The 17,111-nt window shown below is 42.9% G+C and overlaps 1 protein-coding gene across 1 annotated transcript in view; it reads left to right on the top strand.

Annotated features, from left to right (window-relative positions):
* The first annotated feature begins 248 nt into the window (after positions 1-248).
* slc30a2 (solute carrier family 30 member 2) overlaps positions 249-17,111 on the top strand; it is a 100,385-nt gene continuing 83,522 nt past the window's right edge. The window contains exon 1 of the mRNA XM_085996220.1: positions 249-650. Coding sequence (XP_085852346.1) covers positions 571-650 — 80 coding nt within the window. The 5' untranslated portion in view covers positions 249-570. The remainder of the gene's footprint in view (positions 651-17,111) is intronic.

The raw sequence follows: 17,111 nt of genomic DNA, 5'->3' as shown, positions 1-17,111 counted from the left end.
ACGCAAGCCACATTAAACAAGTTCACCGCTGAGCTGCAGAAATGCTATGAAAGTGAATATCTAGTATACAAAATACAAAAATACTGTCGAGCTGGGAATGTTACTTATAAAACCTGCACATTACGGGAATCGAGTTGCCAGTCGGTATTCAGAAGGCGGTAGATAACATGTACTGTTGCCAGTCTTCGGGGAAGAAAACTATACACCTCAGCAGCCTTGTGTGACAATAGTGTCGGCACACGTCGCACGGTGTGCAGTCGGAGAGCTCCTTTAAATCAAAAGCAGCTCGGATCGCCCTTTGCACACGACTCGCTCTGCCATTAACATATAGCACAGCGAGAAAGAGCCCCTCGATCAAAGGAGCCTCAGCCCAGCCAGAGAAACTTTACGCGGTCGGAATCGCACCAAAAGGAACGCTGTATTTCACAGCTCTGCTCAGTGAAATAGGTTCTGATGCGAGATGACTTTTAAACACAAGAGATTCTACACTGAAGTGATTTAACTCGGTCAGAAGGATATCCGAATAGTGCTTCCCACATTCCACGGTGCTGCGTTGTAACAGTTGGAAATATGGATCAATTTGTGGATTCAGAAAAAGCTAATCTGATAACTGAAAATAAGGCAAGGATGTACAGTCTCCGCCTGAAAAGGTAAAAAAATAACAGGTTGTCATTGTTACCTTACAGTTATAGCTTGAAATGCGCGTGTATCGATAAAGGTTACCATGCATTGATAAATTGATATACAGTTAATACTAAATGAATGAATTGAAAGAAAATTGCACTCTGCAGGCTATTCAACCACAGCAACCGAGTGTAGGATGTGGAATGTGTTTTACACCTTATCAGTTATCCCACAAATTTTTTTTTGTTGCATTTTTAAACATATTTATGTTAAACGAGCTAGCATTGCGCTGAGATGACGCTATTACGGTTGGCTGTGAGTCGATATGTGGCTAGCTCGTTATTCAGTAAATTGGGTAAATATTGAGCAACGACGCAACACTATACAGGTAATGTGATGGAATAATTTCAAATTGTTCGGCTTAATGTAAGAGCATAAGGCTGGACTTTTAATCGCTTCACAGAAGCACTACAGTCCTGAAGGTTTGCAGGAAGGTACATCTAAATTACCGTTCCATTGCTTTACCCACTTTTGATTTTGCTGGATTTAATATAGTTTAAATGGAAATATGCTGGGAAGGTTTTGAAACCAGTTGATGTATCTTCCTGGTCGCGCTATCACATCCTGCAGTCTACAATAGTGCGCAAGCCGCTGCTCAGTTTTTAAATGATTATTTACGGTAGTTTGTGGCTAATATAATACATGCACATAATTTTATATTAGCGTTATCTTTGATATAATTAATGTACTAATAAATACTTGGTCATTTGCTGTAATCTAACTTGTACACACACTTTACATGTACCATTTACGGTTTCATGATCTCTTGTTCAAAGGCCTCCAAAGCAAATATAGAATTCGGCTCTTTTTCCAACTGAGTTTCATAGAATGGTTACAGCACAGAGGAGGCCATTCGGCCCGTCGAGCCCGTGCCGGCTCTCTGGTAGAGCACTTTAGCTAGTCCCACTCCCCCGCCCTTTTCCCGTAGCCCTCCAAATTCTTTCCTCCAGGTACTTATCCAATTTCCTTTTGAAAGCCACATTTTTTCCCACGTACAAACGGTCTTTAATCAAATTGGTTCCACTATAACAGACACATTCACCAAAAATTGTTAAAAGGTTATAAAATCAAAATTTGCATTATATCATTTACAGATATAAAATCTAAAGAATCTGAATTAAAAATATTTACAATGAGACTGAATGGACACAGACAAGGAAATATGAAACAGGAGCGAGACTGGATCAGACCTGCACCATGCACTGTTACCTGGTTCACACACCTGTACTGGGACAATCCACACTGATCAGGGCTACACCCTGCACAGTTTGTATATCAGTCTACACCCTGCACAGTTTGTATATCAGTCTACACCCTGCACAGTTTGTATATCAGTCTACACCCTGCACAGTTTGTATATCAGTCTACACCCTGCACAGATGGTATAACAGTCTACACCCTGCACAGTTTGTATATCAGTCTACACCCTGCACAGTTTGTATATCAGTCTACACCCTGCACAGTTTGTATATCAGGGCTACACCCTGCACAGTTTGTATATCAGGGCTACACCCTGCACAGTTTGTATATCAGTCTACACCCTGCACAGTTTGTATATCAGTCTACACCCTGCACAGTTTGTATATCAGGGCTACACCCTGCACAGTTTGTATATCAGGGCTACACCCTGCACAGTTTGTATATCAGTCTACACCCTGCACAGTTTGTATATCAGTCTACACCCTGCACAGTTTGTATATCAGAGCTACACCCTGCACAGTTTGTATATCAGTCTACACCCTGCACAGTTTGTATATCAGTCTACACCCTGCACAGTTTGTATATCAGTCTACACCCTGCACAGTTTGTATATCAGTCTACACCCTGCACAGTTTGTATATCAGTCTACACCCTGCACAGTTTGTATATCAGTCTACACCCTGCACAGTTTGTATATCAGTCTACACCCTGCACAGTTTGTATATCAGTCTACACCCTGCACAGTTTGTATATCAGTCTACACCCTGCACAGTTTGTATATCAGTCTACACCCTGCACAGATGGTATAACAGTCTACACCCTGCACAGTTTGTATATCAGTCTACACCCTGCACAGTTTGTATATCAGTCTACACCCTGCACAGTTTGTATGTCAGTCTACACCCTGCACAGTTTGTATATCAGTCTACACCCTGCACAGTTTGTATATCAGTCTACACCCTGCACAGTTTGTATATCAGTCTACACCCTGCACAGTTTGTATATCAGTCTACACCCTGCACAGATGGTATAACAGTCTACACCCTGCACAGTTTGTATATCAGTCTACACCCTGCACAGTTTGTATATCAGTCTACACCCTGCACAGATGGTATAACAGTCTACACCCTGCACAGTTTGTATATCAGTCTACACCCTGCACAGTTTGTATATCAGTCTACACCCTGCACAGTTTGTATATCAGTCTACACCCTGCACAGTTTGTATAACAGTCTACACCCTGCACAGTTTGTATATCAGGGCTACACCCTGCACAGTTTGTATATCAGTCTACACCCTGCACAGTTTGTATATCAGTCTACACCCTGCACAGTTTGTATAACAGTCTACACCCTGCACAGTTTGTATATCAGTCTACACCCTGCACAGTTTGTATATCAGTCTACACCCTGCACAGTTTGTATATCAGTCTACACCCTGCACAGTTTGTATATCAGTCTACACCCTGCACAGTTTGTATATCAGTCTACACCCTGCACAGTTTGTATATCAGTCTACACCCTGCACAGTCTACACCCTGCACAGTTTGTATATCAGGGCTACACCCTGCACAGTTTGTATATCGGGCTACACCCTGCACAGTTTGTATATCAGGGCTACACCCTGCACAGTTTGTATATCGGGCTACACCCTGCACAGTTTGTATATCAGTCTACACCCTGCACAGTTTGTATATCAGAGCTACACCCTGCACAGTTTGTATATCAGTCTACACCCTGCACAGTTTGTATAACAGTCTACACCCTGCACAGTTTGTATATCAGTCTACACCCTGCACAGTTTGTATATCAGTCTACACCCTGCACAGTTTGTATATCAGTCTACGCCCTGCACAGTTTGTATATCAGTCTACGCCCTGCACAGTTTGCATCGTAATTGAGCTAAAATCTACTCTCGGAACAGATCCCTGCGAGAGCAGTGTGCGTGAAGAAATTCATTTTCACGCCTGGTTTCATTTCAGACAATCTGTGATTAATAGCTCGGGGAACTGATCATTCAGTAGATAATGCAAAAGGCAATACTAATGATTGATGCTATTATATAAGGACATTAGAAATTCGTTACACGTTCACCATCCATGAGTTTATTTATTTAAATCTCCAATTGCTTCCGTATAAGAAACTTATCTGTTAATGTGGCTTATTTGATACTTTTTAATTGAAATATTTAATTTTCAAACGTAGAAACTGCACAAATAGCTCGTCACTTTCAAGATATTCGGCACTTCGAATCTATTCAAAACAGGTTATCTACTCCTTGTTCAATGGAGCGTTGGAAATATTGACCACAGTTTCAGTTGCGTGCGATAGAAGATTAGCAGGACACACAGAATACGATTTTGAAACAAACATAATTAACATGAATTAAATCACAGGACAGTATCTGAACAATAAATATGCTGGCCTTTATTTCCTTCTGTGGGCAAAGTTAGAGAACCAATGTTTTACTACAGTACTACCATTATATTTGAATAACGATTTTTTTCTTAAACTTGACACGCACAAAAAAGTATCCCCCATTATCTCTCGATGTCACACTGATGTGTTCTTAGAATAATTCATGAAAATGGGCAGTTTCTACATAGGGAACGATTGGCTCTAGCCTATGGTTTCAAATATTTAGTAAATACGCATGATATTTGTCAAACTTGTATTCGTTTAAGAGACTGACGAGCGGCCAGTAATCTTTATCCAGTGTACTGACTTTAAAATATCGGATAAGATTTTTAAAAATCAGCTCAACACTGCGCACTTCATTATGGGCTAAAAAGGTGTCCTGTGACATATTGTAACACACCACGGAAACTGTAACACTGGTCAATGAGATTCCAGTATTTGGGACAGTAATCATTGCTTTATTTAATTTAGTTTTTAGATGCAGTAAATTGCCCTAAATACTCACGTGAATTGTGACTAACATGCTAGGTATAGAGCTGCAGATATACTTTCTGGGTCCCAAATGTCAGCGTGTGCCCTCGACTGTAATGAAAATTGTATCACGTATACCTTGGTCATCACCTGGATTTCAGTCCACTGATGAAATTCAAGGATATTATTTATTATTGGGCTCGGGCAAAAGAGCGCCTGCCGCATTTCACCTCTCAGTTTTCCTTGATCGTCTAATCTGTGTGGGACAGTTCCATCAATTCAATCAGATTTGTCTAATTGGCGTGATTTAGGAGTGGAAATATATGCACTTAATGTAGACTTACAGCGAACTCAGAAAAGGACGCTGTACTTCAACTGTGAAATAGAGCTAGGCTGTTGCGTGAAACCAGCCGCATCAGGGCTGGGACAAATCAATAGTTAATTTATCTACAGCTGGCATCATGGTCTTGTGAGATCTGCTGAATCTCATCCCTGTATTGTAAATAAATACAATGCAAGTAAATTAAGAAACAACATTGATAGATTTAATATTGAACATAAAAAACCTTTCAGAATGGAAGCAATGCACGAAGTTTAAATTCCCATCTAGAAAATGATCAAAGGCTATCTGAAGAATAAAACATCTTTGTTATTACATCTCCGAACCCATACAGTTAAATAATTTGTATGCTATCTATTGCATGATGATTAGACTTTTTTCTATTATAACAGTTTGGATATCTCGTTCCCCCCCCCCCCCCCTAAAAACACTTACAAATGTCACATCATTTCAAATTTCAACCGCCATCTCGGAAAGAAAACTGCCGAAAACCTAATTTTGGGGGCTTGGAGAGCGAAGCTGTAGATCTAGTACAGCACAAATAGGTCTTTTAAGGATGAACCGATCTGTTGAGAAAGGAAAAATTCTAATGTCATGTTTGAATTTACTAGTTACATGCAGAAGATAATTTTATTTACCTTCTGCAAATCGTTATGCATAAAAGAAAACGTATTTTCCGCAGCTATGTTATAAAGCCTGCTTTTCTGCAGGATTCCAGAATTAAAATGTAGCATTTTTCGTTGATCTAAAGATCCTTGAAAGTGATCAACATTTTCTAAGTGGTATTTTCTGATGGCAAACAAGAGCACAATTGGTAGTGAGAAGTACTAGTTAAGAAATCTTCACCACAAAGAAGATGTTATCACGTCAACACATAAGCTGTCGAAAGCAAGACCAGTCAAAAATAGAACAACTATAACCGGGAAATTTGTCTGTAACTCTCATTATTGTTTAAAAACAATCTTTTGCAGAAAATAATATTCCAGAGGATATTGAAAATTCAGTAAGGGTATTATTAAGAGTCCAACAATCCTAAAGGAAATGTCCTAATAACAGCTGTGTTTTAAGTTCTCTGCAACAGAAAGACTTGTACCTGTAAATATATTTGCTTTGCAGAATCACCTTTGTTTCTAAAATGAAGTATTTTATAAAACTGAAATCTTGAACACCATAAAGAGAACTGAATCCAACCAAAATACTAAATCGCCTGGTTTAAAAATGTGTTTATGAATTGTGCGCATTGCAACTGTGGGGTTATTGCATTACTGACTGATTGACTTGCAGACTTGGAGGTAGGCCACATAAGTCAGAATAAATATATCTTGGGGGCTACACATTTTGGTCACATTGTATGTTCTAATGCTAAAGGTCGGCATTTAGAATGTCCACACAGGTAATATGACACTACAGCTCTGTATAATGTTTGCCCTTTGAGTGTTGACATTAAATCTGCATTAAATATTTTACCTGTAAACTATTTATTTACAAAATGTAAAATTATCGGTTAATTTACAAATTCTTTATTCACTTTAGCAGACAAGCTGATGGTGTTTTGTGGTTTTGTAAAATCATGAAAGGTTTTGATAGAGTGGATACAGTGAGAGTGTTTCCACTTGTGGGGAAGAGAATAACTAGAGGCCATCAATATAAGATAGTCACCAGGAAATCCAATAGGGAATTCAGAAGAATCTTCTTTACCCAGAGAGTGTTGGGAATGTGGAACTCGCTACCACAGGGAGTGGTTGAAGTGAATAGTATAGTAGGCCATAGGGTTGATGTGAGGAGATCTAATACACACAAGGGTGCCTCCTCCACTGCCCTGCACTTGAGGCAACTCCACTTCCCAAGGAATCCTCTGCCCAGCTCCTTTCCACAAGAAAAGTGGTGAAGGTGTTCCCCCATTCAAACACAGCATTCGTTGCCTGTTTGATACAGGGGTGCACTGCAGACTGCCTGATGTGGCAGATGTTTCCCTTGTCGTGGATTAGAAAGGTGGCATGAAAGCACCATGGTGTGGTAATCTTCCCTTTTGCAGGAAGAGTTGTCTCTGCTCCAGATATTGTTTTCAGGTTACCTTGCAGCAGATGGTACAATTCTATGGTAGCCCTTCTTGTGACGCGGAAGCAGTGAAGACAAGTATTCTCTGACATGTCCAAGCAGTTGTGGAGAGATCTATAAATGCGGGGACCAGACTAGAGATGGGTGCAGACCAAGTGTTGCATCTGTATTTGTTGGGCTCTCATGAGCTTCTCATCGAAATGATGCGCCATGTTTAGAAACCCCAAAGGAATATTCATCCCCACCACTTCATAGAGTGCCAGTAGCAACCAAGAATGAAGAAAAAACAATTTGCAAGAATAGAAACAAAGTACTTAACTGGTGGATTACATTGCAAAACCAAATAATGTGTGCGATAATACACATAAAATGGAAAAAATGGGAATCATTGGAGAAGCTGGGTGCAGCCCTCTGTCTCAGTGCAGTCATGTTTGGCACTCTTTGTAGCAGTCCAGTTGTGCAGTGTGCTGCCTGCAAACTCCTAGATGAACCTTCAAATGCAATGTGGCCATGGCTTCTTTAAATATACCGGCTGAAAACACGTCATCGCTGATGTCATCAGACCCGCACCATTTAATAGGGCCGGGTAATGCACAGGGCAGCCTTAATAGGGGACATTAACGGAAAGTCGATCTCAGGAGTGGCATGGTATGAAGAACGGGGTCGCGACCCACCATGGTGACCGCTCACACCCAACCTGCCCAGGTACAGAAAATCCCAGCCCATGATTCCAGCAAATAAAACTATAATTTGCCTTAAAAGTCTGCTTCAGCAGACCAAATCCCAGGACTTTTATTTGCATATTTTATACAGGCTGTGAGCAGAGTCAAAAGTTGGATGATGGGCAGGACCAGTTTTATTTCCATCATTTGGCCGTCACTATAATACGCATGCAGGCATATTACATGCCACCACCCACCTGGGTTATGCCAGTTCCTGGTTGTAAACTAAGAGGAAATTCAGTCACTCTGTATTTGTTTTTATATTTTATTTAACAACTATGTAGTGATGTCAAATATAGTTTGTGTTGGTATAAAAACAGAAAATGCTGGAAATACTCAGCAGGTCAGGCAGCATCTGTGGAGAGAGAAACAGAGTTAATGTTTCAGGTTGCTCACCTTTTATCAGAATTGGAAAAAGTTAGAGATGTAACAGGTTTTAAGCAAGTGCAGAGGCAGGGAAAGCAGGGAGGGGAGGAAAGAACAACAGGGAAGGTCTGTGATAGGGTGGAAGGCAGGGGAGATTGAATGACAAAAGGGATGATGGTGCGAGGCAAAAGGAGATGGTAATGGGACAAGTAAAGAAACAAAAGATGTGTCTAGAGCAATGTTCCCCGTATTTGTTTTTTTGAGCACGCCGCCCTTTTAAGAGGCGGCACCACCCATTCAGAGTTCATTGAAAAAGCTGGTCCCGGGCTGCGCGGGTCCAGCAGAGAACTACGTGGCCACGCAGCTTAGAGGGAACGTTGGTCTAAAATAGGTGTAAATGGCAACAGCAGGATCATTACCAACAGCTGTTGTCCGAAAAAAACGGGATCAATGGTTATGATCTGAAATTGCTGAACTCAATGGTGAGTCCAGAAGGCTGTAAGTGCCTAATCGAAAGATGAGGTTCTGTTCCTCGAGCTTCGGTTGAGCTTCATTAAAACAGTGAAGGAAGCCAAGGACAGAAAGGTCAGAGTGAGAATGGAGCGGCGAATTATAATTGTGTAATAGTTTATGTCTATTTGTTTTTGGTATAATAATAATTATCTCCAGTGTTGTCTTTCTACTATGTCAGTTCTCAAGTCACATTTTATATACAAATTGATAATCTACAACATGGCCCCTTTTTACTTTTAGCTGTGACTTATATATTTTCAATATTCCACCACATCTGGTGCTCTATTATGCTTTGAGTCTTGTAACCACTAATGTGTCTTGAGCTGTGACAATTTTATACAAAAATCTTGCAATTCCAAAAGCTTCCTAATTATGATATCTGGCATTTCAGATAAAAACAAAAACTGCAAAAATCTTAGTAAAAATGGAAAATGCAAAAAAATCCATCATCATTGGAAAGGAAAAAACAGGTCAATATTTCAGGTAGAAACCCTTCATCTGCACTGAACTGAGTTCTGATTAAAGAGAGAAAGTTCTGTGAGGTGATTCAAATTAATCACTGGAAAATTGGGAGCGCTGCAGATCAGGCATGCTGACCCTTATGTCCAATCCTTCAATCCATGGCCCTTCAAGTGTCGCTCTGTGCTAGGAGCAGAAGCTCATAACACGTACCCTAAGGGTGGCTAACTGAAACGTTAACCTACCTCTTTTCAGAAAATTTTTGATCTGTTGTGTATTTCCAGCATCTTCTATTTTTCTTCATGCACATTTCCTTGTCTTCATTTTCCACTCCCGGCTGGCTGATGAAGTAGGATAAATTAGGTGCTAGTAGCAGTAAATGGTCGGGAGTTCTATTCATCCACTTTAGCACCTAACCCATTCTCCAACCTCATTTGCTTTGGGCAGGCAAAACACCCACACCTAATTAGGCCACTTCATGCAAATGAGATGGTAATTACATGATAACGCCATGGTCGAGGGAACGTATTGGCCAGGATACGGGAGAGAACTCCCCTGCTCTTCTTCGAAATAGGGCCATAAGATCTTTTGCGTCCACCTGAGAGGGCAGTCAAGGCCTCAGATTAACATTTCATCTGAAAGATGGCACCTCTGACAGTGCAGTACTCCCTCAGTACTGCACTACGTCCTAATTAAGTTAGGATTCTTCAGCCTCAAAAAGAGAAATCACAGAGAGGACTTAGAGAGGTATATAAGATGACGTAAGAAAACTCACTAAGCACTTGGTTGAGTATAAAACGGCTTTAATCAACTGTTTCACAACCATGAGATTCTAGTTACATCACTAGTTCCTGGTTACAAAAACGTCCTGGGCAAGCTGGGCCCAAGCCCGAGTATTTATACTCCTTGGACGATGCCACCAGCTGGCCACCCAGTGTTATTTCATGAGTCATTTCTTCATGAATGATAAGATTCATGACATAAGATACTTAAGGGGATAGAGAAAGTAAACCCAGAACAATACGTTCAGATATGCCAGGATAGTTGAACAAGAGGGCAAGGAAGAGAACAGAGTTTGAGGTAATCTTGTGACGTGGGTTGGTAATTAGTCAGAAAGTAGGAGATAGAGAGTAAGTATAAAGGCAATATATAAAGGCGGTTCACCACCATCTTCTCAAGGGCAACTAGGGATGGGCAATAAGTGCTGGCCTTGCCAGCAAAGCCCAGATCCCATTAAGCGCATAAAAAATATATATGTATTCTCTGATTGGTGGGTGTGACAAGGATACCCCACTCAACAACTCTTTCCATTTGGACCTAGCTCACCTTGTGATTATCCTCTGCTTCATTTCCGTGAAACAGTTAATAATCCACCACTGAACTGAATTTATAAAGCAGTTTCTCAAGCCTTATTTTATCAAGGTCTTCATCTAAAAAAAAAAATTCTCATGTCATTTGTCTGCTTATCGCCAATGCTGTATTCACAAATTCTAATTTATATACTTAGATTAACAGCTAGTAGTTAAATGTATGTATAGATTCTCCCATGGCTCAAAATCTAAATTCCCTAAATGGTGTGGTACTGAACTGTACAGACTAGGAAGATCCCAAATTCAATTCCTGATCAGAATTAAATTAACTGATCTGATCTGGGATGGCAGGGAGTGCTAAAACTGGCCTCGATGTTCCTGGACTAGAAAGGGGAAACTAAATAAAAATCAGCTAGGGTCCAACTTCTGATTCACATCAACTGATCTCTACTGGCCATTGTGAGTGTATCAATGGCAAATGAAGACAGGATTAGGCCCTCCCCCCATCGCAGAGGCTGCTGGCAATCCAAGTTAAACTTGAATTTTAATGGATGAAAATTCATGTGGTCATTTACCTGAATTCTCAATATACAATCCCAGTGCATGAAGCACTGTGCCTGGAGCTGTAAAGATGAGTCGTGAATAACTGTCTCATGTACCAGAGGGTAGCCATTGCATGTGGAACCATATCCCAGTGGAAGTCATCACTTTTAAGAAAGGATGGGCATGAAGAAATAGAGAAAATATTGAGGTAGAATTCATATCTAAAGTCAATTTAACTGTGAATACGCACACCAACATGTATCGCGCTTCTGCAATGAGGTATGATTAGCACCGTGCTGATTCTGGTGCGATACTCCTCTCCCTTTAGTGTGTTCATCAAATAATGTGCAAGACTCATCACTATATTTGCCCTCCTATAGCACTGAAACAGTGTTGGGTCCCTGCCACATGATGCACTGTGATTAGATTTCCTCTGCATGTTTTGTAACGTTGTAAGACAACTTGCGATAGAGTTTCTGCTACCATCGAAATTCACCCGAAATTGCTCAAACCAGCGCAAAAGTCAAGGAATTTCAAATGCAAGTTACGGTTGTTATAAATCTCATCATTCATCAAGAAACTACTCATGAAATAACGCTGGACGGCCAGCTGGTGGCGCCATCCAAGGAGTATAAATACTCGGGCGTGGGTCCAGCTTGCCAGGGACATTTTGTAAGACAAGGAACTAGTGAACTACAACTAGACCTCCATGTTCTGAAACAAGTTGATTAAAGCCTTGCTTTATGCTCAAACCAAGTGCATAGTGAGTTTTATTACGTCAATTTAATCAACTTGATATCGACTCCACGCTTTGGGTGATTCAGGAACAGCCAGCTACGACTCGAACCATAGAAGGGAACTCAGACAAGTAATCGATCCATCATGGAGAAACTACTCAGACCCGCCCGTCTCGACCTGGACCTGAATTCACTTACAGCCGCTAAGGTATGGAAACACTGGTATCGTACCTTTAGCAACTTCCTTGAGGAGTGTGGTGAGAATGTTCCTAACAAGTTACAAATGCTTGCCAATTATGTATCCCCTCATGTGTTTGATTATATCGAAAACTGTGTAGACTATGACGCCACTATCCAAATACTACAGAAGCTATATGTCAAGTCCCCAAATGAAATTTTTGCTCGGCATCTACTGGCCACAACTCGACAACAACCCAGGGAATCACTTCATGAATTCCTTCAGAAACTTCGCAGGCTCAGCAAGGATTGTAATCTTAAAGCTGTTACAGCTGAGCAGTACCAGGAAGAGTTAATTCGTGATTCCTTTATTAATGGGATTGCATCTCCCTTCATACGTTAGCATCTGTTGGAGAATAAAACCCTCAAGTTACAGGCTGCCTATGACCAGGCATGTTCTCTGGACTTAGCAAAGAGGAATGCAGACACCTATCTTTCACCATGTGCACGGGCTGTTGCTATCACTTTTAGTGACTCTTTCGATAGGCCTTGGGCAGAAGCCCTCACGGATGATGACTCCAACCTGGCTGATGACAACCCTACCCGAGAAACCTACACTGATGACGACCCCGCCCTAGTGGCATCTTGGCAATCTGGAAGGAAGTGTTTCGTCTGTGGAGGTGCGTTCCATTATAGGAAATTTTGTCCTGCTCATAACGTGACGTGCAATCATTGCAGCAAGAAAGGTCACTTTTCTAAGGTATGCCAGTCAAGAGCCGCTGTTAGTAAGAAAGGCCACTTTTCTAAGGTACACCAGTCGAGAGCTCCTGTTAGTTTTGTAGCTACTATCTATAAAACGGCTCCTCCCCCAAGAGCCACTACTAAGGTTACAGCTGCAATCTATAAAACTGCTCCTCCCCCAAGAACCACTACTAAGGTTACAGCTGCAATCTATAAAACTGCTCCTCCCCCAAGAACCACTACTAAGGTTACAGCTGTCAAGGGTAAAGCTGCCCCTCCTCCCATCACAGCTGTTTTTCCCCAAAGTCTGTCCCATGCAGCCACAAAGGTTTCTGTAAATGGACACATTTTGAGTGCACTAATCGACTCATGCAGCTCTGACAGCTTCATTAGTGAGCGGGCTGTCAGTAAGTTAAAACTGCGTATTTACCCCTGAAGACAGGGAAATTGCAATGGCTCTGACGACACTGACCACCAATTTTTCTGGCTTTTGTCTTGTCGACCTTATTCTCAATGGCCGCACTTATTTCTCCACCCGGCTCGGGGTGCTCAAGAACCTATGCAGTGATGTGCTCCTGGGACAGGATTTCCAGAAACAACACAAAAGACTCACTTTCGAGTTTGGAGGGTCAAAGCCGGAGCTTACTATTTCCAAAGTACCATCTTGTGCGCATTCGACGGCTTCGCTCGATGAGCCCTCCTTGTTTGCCAATCTTTCCCCCCGATGTAAGCCCATAGTCACTAAATCATGACGTTTCAGCCAAGATAATTGATCCTTTATCGAGACAGAAATCTCTCGCCTTCTAGCTGACGGTATCATTGAGCCATGTTCATCTTCCTGGCAGGCTCAAGTTGTCGTTGTCAAAAATCCTCTGAAGCAACACAAGAAACGTCTTTGCATCGATTACTCACAAACTATTAACCAGTATACCGACCTGAATGCCTACCCACTACCACGCATCGATGACATGGTCAATAACCTTGCTAACTACAAGGTATTTTCAACCTTTGATTTAAAGAGTGCATATCATCAAGTACCGTTAAAGGACTCTGACAAAAAGTATACGGCCTTTGAGGCCAATGGTCGGCTTTACCAGTTTTGTCGCCTTCCATTTGGGGTCACCAATGGGGTGGCCGTCTTTCAACGGGCAATGGATAGCCTAGTCAAACAGGAGAACTTAACGGACACTTTTCCATATCTGGATAATATCACCATTGTTGGTCATGACCAGAAGGAGCATGATGCCAACCTCCTGAATTTTTTTTGACATTCTCCGTCATCGCAACTTAACCTTAAATGAGTCCAAATCTGTGAAATCAGTACCATCAGTCAACATCCTTGGCTACTGGGTGGGCAACGGTGTCATCAAACTGGATCCGGAACGACTTCATCCGCTTCAGGAGCTCCCTCCCCCTACGAATCTCGGCTCTCTTCGTCGGGCACTCGGCATGTTCACCTATTATGCAAAATGGATACCCTACTTCTCCGACAAGATCCAGTCCCTGCTTCACGCAAAGTCATTTCCATTGGAGGCAACGGCTATTTCAGCTTTCAACCTCCTGAAGCGACAACTGGAAAAAGCCACGCTTCGTTCCATTGATGAAAATCTTCCTTTCGTGGTCGAGTGCGATGCATCGGATATGGCAATCTCTGCTACCTTGAATCAAGGTGGTCGACCCGTTGCATTTCTGTCCAGAACTTTGCAGGGTAGCGAGCTCCATTATCCTCCTGTCGAGAAGGAGGCTACGACCATCATCGAAGCGGTATGTAAATGGAGTCATTTTCTCGCTCATCGCCATTTCACACTTATAACTGGCCTTTATGCTGGATAACCGGAAATGCACTAAGATCAAGAATAACAAAATATAACTCTGGATGATGGAATTGGCCACCTTTGGATACACCACACATTATCGACCCGGCAAAGAGAATGTGGCCCCGGAGACCCTCACGTGGGCATTCTGCTCTTCTATGTCAATTTCGACTCTGGCGGATCTTCATTCTGACTTATGCCATCCTGGCGTTACCCGTATGTTGCACTTTGTGCGATCTAAAAATCTTCCATTTTCTACGGAAGATGTGAAAAGAATGTGCTCCTCCTGTAGAATTTGTGCGGAATTAAAACCGCAATTCTTCCATCCATCGGATGGCTTGCTCATACACGCTATGCAGCCTATGCAGCGACTCAGCATTGACTTTAAAGGGCCATTGACTACCACAATGCGAAACACCTACTTACTGACTATGGTGGACGAATATTCACGCTTTCCCTTTGCTTTCCCCTGTCCCAATATGCTTACTTCCACAGTGATCAAATGCCTTGATCAAGTCTTTTCCCTTTGCGGTACGGCCAATTTCATCCACTCTGATCGGGGTCCCTCCTTCATGTCAAGCGAACTCAAAAGTTATCTCTCCCAACGGGGAATCGCCACAAGTAAAACGACACCGTACCATCCCATTGTTAACAGACAGGTTGAGAGATACAACGCTATCATTTGGAACGCTGTTCATCTTGCGCTGAGGTCACGCAACCTACCAGACCAGCAGTGGGAAACGATGCTCCCTGACGTGTTGCATTCCATCAGGTCCCTCCTTTCTACGTCTACCAATGTCACACCTCATGAGCGATTCTTCAGCTTCCAGCGTCGCTCCACCCATGGGACGTCTCTACCATCATGGTTGGCAGCTCCCGGCCCCGTGCTGCTCTGAAGCTTCGTCCGATCATCTAAAAACGATCTTCTCATCGACGAGGTAGAACTCACGGACGTCAATCCCACATACGCGCACGTGCGGTACCCTGATGGCTGGGAGTCCACCGTTTCGCTCCGGGACCTGGCTCCCTGTCTGGCCAGTTCCATGGACCCAACCGATAGAGGGACCCACGGGGATGATGCCGACACTCTGCGCTCCCCCAAAGATGACGCCCTACCTGGGACATCGAGCGATCTGCCAGCTGCCCCACCGGATCCACTCGGGGAGCCGAGCGCTCCCCGTGGGATGGCCACCCGAGGCCAGGACGCCAGTCAATCCCTGGCTATCCAACAGGATGAAGCCAGTTCTGCACCTGTGGGGACCCGCACCTGGAGTCATGATCTCCCCAGCCTCCCTCGGGTCGATCAGAGCAACACGGGCCCTGTCGATCCACCGGTACGGATCAAGCGGCCCAGGGACCAAGACATGGTCTGGGGAGACGTGCCTTCTAGCCATAAACAAAAATCTAAAGACTGCGGCTATTCGTGGTCCGCCTAATCCGTTAAGAGGAAGTCATAAGAACATAAGAAGTAGGAGCAGGAGTAGGCCATACGGCCCCTCGGGCCTGCTCCGCCATTCAATAGGATCATGGCTGATCTGAACCTAGACTCACATCAACTTCCCTGCCCGCTCCCCGTAACCCCTAATTCCCTTACCAGCTAGGAAACTGTCTATTTCCGTTTTAAATTTATTTAATGTCGCAACTTCCACAGCTCTCTGAGGTAGCAAATTCCATAGATTTACTACCCTCTGAGTGAAGAAGTTTCTCCTCATCTCAGTTTTGAAACGGCAGCCCCTTATTCTAAGATTATGCCCCCTAGTTCTAGTCTCACCCATCAGTGGAAACATCCTCCCCGCATCCACCCGATCAAGCCCCCTCACAATCTTATATGTTTCGATAAGATCGCCTCTCATTCTTCTGAATTCCAATGAGTAGAGGCCCAACCTACTCAACCTTTCCTCAGAAGTCAACCCCCTCATCTCTGGAATCAACCGAGTGAACCTTCTCTGAACTGCCTCGAGAGCAAGTATATCTTTTCTTAAATATGGAAACCAAAACTGTACGCAGTATTCCAGGTGTGGCCTCACCAGTACCCTGTATAACTGAAGCAAGACTTCCCTGCATTTATACTCCATCCCTTTTGCAATAAAAGCCAAGATTCCATTGGCCTTCCTGATCACCTGCTGTACCTGCATACTAACCTTCTGTGTTTCATGCACCAGGACCCCCAGATCCCTTTGTACTGTAGCACTTTGCAGTTTCTCTCCATTTAGGTAATAACTTGCTCTTTGATTTTTTCTGCCAAAGTGCATAACCTCACACTTTCCAACATTATATTCCATCTGCCAAATCTCTGCCCACTCACTTAGCCTGTCTATGTCCTTTTGCAGGTTTTTTATGTCCTCCTCACTCACTGCTTTCCCTCCCATCTTTGTATCGTCGGCAAACTTGGATATATTGCACTCGGTCCCTTCCTCCAAATTGTTAATATAGATTGTAAAGAGTTGGAGTCCCAGCACTGACCCCTGCGGAACACCACTAGTCACAGATTGCCAACCCAACAATGAACCATTTATCCCAACTCTCTGTTTTCTGTTAGATAGCCAATCTTCCACCCAT

Source organism: Somniosus microcephalus, chromosome 9 (genome assembly GCF_052327205.1).
Source record: "Somniosus microcephalus isolate GS21.2 chromosome 9, FLI_Smic_1.0, whole genome shotgun sequence".
Classification (NCBI taxonomy): domain Eukaryota; kingdom Metazoa; phylum Chordata; class Chondrichthyes; order Squaliformes; family Somniosidae; genus Somniosus; species Somniosus microcephalus.
Note: the sequence above shows the minus strand (reverse complement) of the source record. Positions and strands in the feature narration are given on the sequence as shown.